General features: G+C 53.4%; 1 protein-coding gene across 1 annotated transcript in view; it reads left to right on the top strand.

Annotated features, from left to right (window-relative positions):
- MED27 (mediator complex subunit 27) overlaps window positions 1-5461 on the top strand; it is a 218208-nt gene extending 212747 nt beyond the window's left edge. The window contains exons 7-8 of the mRNA XM_043469913.1: window positions 2871-2948; window positions 4922-5461. Of these exons, the coding sequence (XP_043325848.1) occupies window positions 2871-2948; window positions 4922-5056 (213 nt within the window). The 3' untranslated portion in view covers window positions 5057-5461. The remainder of the gene's footprint in view (window positions 1-2870; window positions 2949-4921) is intronic.
- The last annotated feature ends 2337 nt before the right edge of the window (window positions 5462-7798 follow it).

Raw genomic sequence — 7798 nt, 5'->3', positions numbered from 1 at the left:
CCTCACCCCACACCTGCCTGTGATAATCAGCCAGTGGTCATGCATGGCTGTGAGAGTTGGACTATAAAGAAAGCTGAGCGCCGAAGAATTGATGCTTTTGAACTGTGGTGTTGGAGAAGACTGTTGAGAGTCCCTTGAACTGCAAGGAGATCCAACAAGTCCATCCTAAAGGAGATCAGTCCTGGGTGTTCATTGGAAGGACTGATGCTGAAGCTGAAACTCCAATAGTTTAGCCACCTGATGCGAAGAGCTGACTCATTGGAAAAGACCCTGATGCTGGGAAAGATTGAAGGTGGGAGGAGAAGGGGACGACAGAGGATGAGATGGTTGGATGGCATCACTGACTTGATGGACGTAAGTTTGAGTGAGCTCCGGGAGCTGGCGATGGACAGGGAGGCCTGGCGTGCTGCAGTCCATGGGGTCGCAACGAGTCGGACACGACTGAATGACTGAACTGAACTGAACAGCAGGATCCCCAGGGGGTCTGTGTGCCCGTTCGCATTTGCCTCCTCCTGTATTTTGGGATCCCGAAGAACAGCTGGAGAGGCCGGCTTGATCTCAGGGCCCCCACCCCACAGATTCGATTCTAGGTCTGCACTGGGGCCCAAAAGCTCACATTTCCAATACATTCCTGGGTGATGCCTACGTGGGCGTCCAGCACCAGCCTGCTTCTCTGCTGCAAGTGCTTGTGTACACTCTTGTCAGCAAACCAGAGAACTGGCCCGGGTGTCTTAGAAGGGAGGCGACATAGAGAGACTTCCTGAGAGGCAGGTAAAATAAATGGTAGGAACAGGAGAAGGAATTCTCCAGAAACTTCGTTTCTTTTGTGATGGCAAATGTAACTGTAAGGATTGTCTTATGAGCCTATAAATAGCACTTGTGTGGGACTTTTTTTTAGCAGGCACCTGGATGGGTACGAACCAAGCTCTAAGCTCAGGCATCCTCGGGGCCCAGTTGGCTTCGCTGCGTTTTGTAGCCGTTCATTTCACCCCGCCAACCACAACCCGCCATTTTGCCAAGTTATCATTCTACTGTATGTTTTTTTTTTTAAAGCCTTGCTCATTTTAGAAAGCTGTCTGTCAAAAATTCTTAAAATAAAAACAGTCTTTGCACTTGAAGGAATAAGTACCATTTATCTTGAAAGTCACTTGGGTAAGAATTTCTCGGCGTGGTTGGATACATGAACCATGGCTGGTTTGCAGGAAAGCCGGCACAGGTGTTTCTGGTTCATGGCTTTTGGTGAATGACCATTTTATAGTTTATTTCTTTATTCAACAAACATGTGCTGAGCACCTGCTAGATGCCAGGTGATAGTCTAGGCCCCGGGGACACAGCATGAACTGGCTGGGCGTGATCCTCGCCCGCACAGAGCTGGTCATCTCGCCGAGTCCACTAGCCACCAGGCAGGCCCTGAAAGTCCAGCGGGAGAGAGGGCCAGTCCCAGGGCCAGGGAGAGCGGAAGAGAGGGGGCAGGCGGGCCCAGGGCACGGCTGGGGGATGAGCACTTCACGCATGACCATTTCATCCAGGGGGAAGCCACGACCTCGAGAGGTTCTGTGAACTGGGGAGCCTGCCTCCTTGCTCTTCAGGGCGTGCGCTCTCTGACCTTGAGTGTAGACACACAGGTGGACTAATTTCTGGATCACTCGCAACGCCCCTTGCGGAACCCAGACCAAACCAGCTCTGCTGCTTTCCACCTCACCAGTTTGCTTAACTGCTGCTGAGGTCTGTCAGCACGTCGTGGTGTCCTGGTGGGAGCGGTGCCGACTGAAGAGATACACACAGCCTGATCCGGCAGGAAGTATTCCATTTCTCAGCAGGAAGACAGGCGAGTTGACACAAGCAGACCATGATTACTCTTGTTCGCAAAGTTGATCGTTTTGTTTGGTGTTTTTGTTTCCTTTTGTCTTTTGACCACATCATTTGTAATGGCAGGATTCCCTAATGAAGACAATCAGATAAACCATGAGTTTGAACACAGCTATCAAATTAGGAACAATCTATTCATCTGCTGATGGATGGCAGGCATTAGCGATCCAGGGTGTCATCACATTTCAGAACTACAGGGGATCTTCGGCCAGCGCTTTGCTTTTCAGGAGGGACACTGAGACCCAGAGAGATTTGATGGATCAAAGTCAGCAGGCAGAGCTAGGGCGGAAACCCAGCACACGTTCCATCTTGTCCCCAGATGTCCTGCATGAACTTAGAGCCGTGATGCCCTTGGCCCTGCTGGGGGAGTTGTGAGACAGCGGGTGTGGCCCACTGGACCACAGCTTTCAGGGAGCTGGCCAGACAGAGGACCGCACTGGGAGCGGCACAGCTGGTGAGGACGGTAGTGTCTCTGAGGCCCCGGGGAAGGATCCTCAGAAATGAGCAGAATCCTGGTCGGAGAACACATACAGCTACAAGTTATGAGACAGAATGGGAATTAAAGGAGGCAGAGAGACAGACCGGTTACACTGGCAGGAACATCATTCCCGGGTAAAGACAAGTTGAACACGGACAGTTGGAAAGAGCCTCTGTGTCCAGGCAGTGTTGCATGCAGTGGAGGGGCTGGCAAAGCCCCTGGCACCCGCCACTGTTTGACCTCTCCACCAGCCCCCGGCCACACCTTTCTCAGGTGCTGCAGCCTACCTGGAGTTGCTGGAAGGTTCCACACTTCACTTGGCCCCGGGCATGAATATTTATGTCCTTTCTGCTCTCAACACTCCTCCCCTCCCCTTCCCTGCCCCCAACCTTGCTAACTAGCTTTCCACCCAGGCTGTATTAGGTATCTTTTCCTCCACCAGCCGTCAGATAAAAGGAGCACCTTCTCGTTTTCTCTGCTGGTTCTGAGTGGCTCTGACCCAGTCCTTATCCTTGGTTTCCAGGTGACTGACCATGCCACCACCGCCCTGCTCCACTACCAGCTGCCCCAGATGCCTGACGTCGTGGTCCGCTCCTTCATGGTAAGTGGCTCTAGAGGTCACGCCTAGTGAAGCCTTGGCCCCTCAAGTGAAGACAGACAGCTCAGAAGGTAGCCACAGGGGCCTCGCCAGGGAGACGGCCCAGTGCGGAAGTGATACTTCCTTTCAGCTGGGCAGGGATCTAAGATAAACCACATCCAACTCCGTTAACTGGTTTTCCTATCATTGCCAAACACGTGGTTTCAGAGGTGACCTCCCGACACAGCTTCCGGCATTGATTTAGTCAGTAGGTGTTTATCGAGCTCCTTCCTGATCTGTGCCGGGCCCCGAGCTTGGTGCTGGAGCAGCCACAGTGACATCGTTCTTCCAAGACACCCACTCCTTAGACTCTTAGGTCGGAGCTCAGGATGGGGAGGGACCAGAAACAGCTATTCCCTGTGTGTGCCAGCTCCCGCCAGCTCTCATTAACTTTGAGGATTTCTCAAGCCGGTGGTTTAACCATTGGTGACTTGACATGGAACCAGAACGCTTATGTCATGGAGATCAGTCCTCCGTGTCAGTACTCCCTTCTGCCCTCCATCCCTCTCCCCCACCCCCCAAGGCAGTTCGTCAGGTTATCACATGCCCGCCAGTCAACCTCAGCCGGGCTCACAGCTGGCCCCCATCCTGGCAGAGGCGGCCCGCTGTTTCGGCACCACAGCGTCACGCCCTCGCATCGTTGGCTCCTCTCTCACTGGGACTGACGCTCCCTGCTTCACTCCTGCCTGGGGGCTGCCCCTTAGAGTGCGGGCCTATTAGCAAGTCCCCATCAGTGCTGACAGCCACGTGGAGTGGCGCTCCTGCGATCCACCTCGTCACGTTCGCCGCCGCCGCAGCTAAGCTTCTAGGAGCCTGTAGTTCATGACCTAGGAAATACACCCCGGCTCGTTGATGGGCTCCCACGATGGGGAGGCTGAACGTGCAGACCCGGGCTCCGTGGCGCCATCACAGAGCGGTTCTCTCATGTATGGAGAACACTCTCGGTCAGCAGTCTCGCTGCTTGGGCGGATGGAAAGACTTGCTTTTTAACCTAACGTGTTATAATGCCTGGTTTCCCTTTAGAAAGGATAAATAGTTTAACTGAATGACCATTGACCTCCTCACATCTGTTGCCAGAACCTCAGACCCCAAGCCTTTGGAGGGGGCAGGATGGGTGGGCCACGGTCAGCCAGCAGGAGGCCCGCTGTGATGAAGACGGCAGGATTTGTGTCAGTCAACATGGCTGACGTCTCCCAGGAGCGATCTCCAACCGACATAAGTGATCACAGTGGCACACGCCCCCCCTTGCTGGCCGGTTGCCGTGACTTTGGGCTGGCGTGGCTGTGCGTCTCCTTGAGTCGGGGAATTGAGTTACGAGTCTCATCCTTATGTATGATGCCCAAAGGAACTCTGCCCCCGAACCCGCGAGTGTGCACTTGCCACTTATTGCGTTAGTCGGTGGCGCCGGGTTGTCCCCGCCCTCCCCGCAGGTGCGTCGGGCCACATTGTGACAGTGAGTGGTGACCTGTGCAATCAGATTAGTAAGAAGGCGTTCGACCTTAGCGGGGAAGTCTCCGCTCGCCCTCTCTCTGCATGTCTGGGGCCACCTCTGGGTGGTGAACACGGAGAGGCTTGATGCCGGTGTTCAGAAGACCCGGGACTCGGATGGAATGTGGTTACACGTGGCCCCTGAGCCACGAGACTGGGCCGAGGTTCACACGCACCCCTCTCCGGGAGCCCTGCCTGCCTCCCAGAGTAGGGACTTCTATTTTAAAACTCCCCTAGTCAGGAGGGGCCCGGGGCATTGGAACTGAGACTCAGCAGCGCTGTGACCTTGTGGATGCTCCAAGGAGCTTTCTGTAAAATCTCGGGGCACCTCCCAGGGTCACGGCCAGCCCAGGTCCTCCGTCCTAGAGATCATTAGGCTGGGCAGAAAGGATGACATTGGAAGCACCCGGATCCATGTCTTTGACTTCTCTCCTCACTTCTCTTTTTAGACCTGGCTAAGAAGTTACATAAAGCTGTTCCAGGCCCCGTGCCAGCGCTGCGGGAAGTTTCTGCAGGACGGCCTGCCCCCCACCTGGAGGGATTTCCGCACCCTCGAGGCCTTCCACGACACCTGCCGGCAGTAATCCCACCCCAGCCCCGCGCCGGCCCCCAGACCCCCACCCAGAACCTTCCCAGGCAAGCCCTCCGTCACAGCGATGGCTCAGATGTGTCTTCATGGCCAGAATGGCAGTTCCGCCACCTGCTCGCTTCCGTCGCGCGCTCAGGCTTGGCGAACAGCAGAGTCCCCTCTGTTGACGGGACTGTCACACCGTGGAGAGGGCGTGTGGAGGTGCAGAGAGCGCCTCAGGACCCAGGACGGGGAAGTTAGGCAGCGTGTTTCCCTGTGTGTGTTCAACATGCTGGTCCATCAGCCCTCCTGGATCTGTGTTCTAAGTCGTTTTGTAGTTGGAATGAGCCCTTGTCATGCCGAGTTTTTTGTTCTGTTCCATAACTTATTTTTATAAGCAATAAACCTTTTCTACCCGGGATAAGGCTTCGTGTCCTGCTTCTTGAACCACCTTTTGCGTTCAGTTCTGTGAACACGTGAGCAGATCTGGGCCTTTTGAAGGAAAAAAAAAATGTAAAACTTAGTAATGTCTGCGTTTGAAATAATTCTTTTTGAGGACACATCTCCCTGTTTCTTGCTTTTGGGAGAGAGGGCAGTGTTGGCAAATATTCCATTTCAAAGACGTTTCAGCAGCTTGAAAACTGGATTGTTCTTTTTGAGAAGAGAAGTGCACAGATGTTTTGTTTTACTAAACCAGTAACACACACATATACCAAAGGGAAAGGAATCTGCCTGCGTTGCCAGCAGACCGTGCGTGAGAGGGCACTCAGCTGTGCCTGGCTTGCTGGTCCCGTTTTGTCCTGAATCTTAACCACAAGCAGATTCCAGCCCCATCTGCTGAGTTTATTCAGGGCTTCAACCCCGTTTAAAGCCATGACCTGCAAATATGAAGAAGCGTTGACCTGCTGAAGGTCTTGAGAAGGATGAGCAAGTCCCCAGAGCTTTTCCAGCAGGCCCAGCCCAGAGACAAGTCAAGTTCTCTTTGCGGTTAAGAGGGCCAGAGAGACACTGCTTTCTGAGGGGTCCAAAAGAATGCGTGGCTCCCACCTGTGTTCTGGTACCACCCAGACCCTCCTCACTTACCCCTGCCAAGATGAGAAGTGCCAGAGAATGAAGGGGGTTTAGTGATGGGAGAAGCAGTAGGACAGTGCCACCCCGAGAGTGGTTCAGTAGCCGTGGCGTGCTGGAAGCTTGTTAGAACAAAGCCTCAGAACTTCCCTGGAGGTCCAGAGGCCCAGAGTCTGCGCTCCCAGTGCAGAGGACCCAGGTTCGATCCCTGATCAGAGAACTAGATTCCACAAGCCTCAACTAAGAGTTCACAGGCCACAACTAAGAGTTCGCGTGCCACAACTAAAGATCCCGCATGCCACAACTGAGACCCAGTGCAGCCAAATAAATATTTTAAAAACACACAAATCCTCAGGCCCCACCCCAGACTGGCTGAATCAGAGGCTGGGGCTGGGGCCCAGCGCCCTGGTTGTTAGCAAGTCTGGATGTGGGCCCCGGTCTGAGAACCACTGGTCTCTAGGAGATGGCAGTGTTCTCAGGGCCCAGTTTGGGTCAGGAGGGGGAGCGGCGGCACAATGTGGTACAGGAGTGTTTGCACACAGCAGGTGATTTTAGATTAAATACCAGGATTTATCACATTTAAGATGCCATCACTTGTAAGATGCACCATTATTTCATGATCCCCCTAAGAAAGAAAAACATGCTGCCAATTAAACCATGGCACGGGCTTTAATGATAATCCTGTGTGACACATGAATCGGTCACACCAGCCTTTCATGGCTCTGAAATTGCTTTCATCTCTTCCAAGGGGGTTGGCGGTTTCTCCTGGCTTGAGTCTCACTGTCTAACATGTGACAGGCGATCCCTTCCCAGAGCTCCTAGTAACGCAGCTCCAATGACTTGCTGGTATCTTCCTTTCTTTGGTCTTGTGGGACACTTGTTTGTTGCAAGAAAACCCAGAATTGAGGTCACTGAGTGTATAATAACATTTTGTTGCACAGCTGCACGTCTTTTTAAAGACATTTAAATGGCAAATAAAAGACCCCATGCAGGACGTACAGGTATGCAGAGCCCGTGTGAAGTGACGACAAGATGACCAGCTGTGACAGGTTGGAGCACACGCTGGTGACTGGTGCATCTTGACGGCCAGCTGGCTGAGAGCCCACGTCGGGGACCTTCCCGCGTGTGAACCAGCCCTCTGACAATCGATGGGATTATGGTAACAGTACACCACATTGTGGGGCTTCCCTGGTGGCCCGGCGGTAAAGAACTCACCTGCCAGTGCAGGAGATGAGGGTCTGATCACTGGGTCAGGAAGAGCCGCTGGAGAAAGAAATGGCAACCAACTCCCAGTATTCCTGCCTGGGAAATCCCACGGACAGAGGAGCCTGGTGAGGCTAAAGTCCATGGGGTCGCCAAGAGCCGGACACAGCTTAATGACTAAACAACGGCAGCAACACCACGTTGTCAGAGAGCCATTTGGATTTTTCAGTGTTGGCAGCAAATCTGAGAGCCTCCTAGTTGGTCCCAAAGATCCCTCCACCTCCCGCCGAGCTCCGTTTCCAGTGGAGAGAGCAGACTTCGCGTTCAGGGCCCTGGGCAGGCGGTCGTTTCTGCTCAGGTCTGAGTGGCATGGTTCTTGGTCTCACTACAGGAGCTTCTGCGTTAAAATAATGTACTTAGGGGGAAAAGCAAGACCATTAAAGAAAAATGTTAAATAATAACACACAACACCAGACGCTAACACAAG

The sequence above is a fragment of the Cervus canadensis genome, chromosome 5 (genome assembly GCF_019320065.1).
Source record: "Cervus canadensis isolate Bull #8, Minnesota chromosome 5, ASM1932006v1, whole genome shotgun sequence".
NCBI lineage: Eukaryota > Metazoa > Chordata > Mammalia > Artiodactyla > Cervidae > Cervus > Cervus canadensis.
The sequence above is the reverse complement of the archived record's forward strand: the minus strand, read 5'-3'. Positions and strand labels throughout refer to the sequence as shown.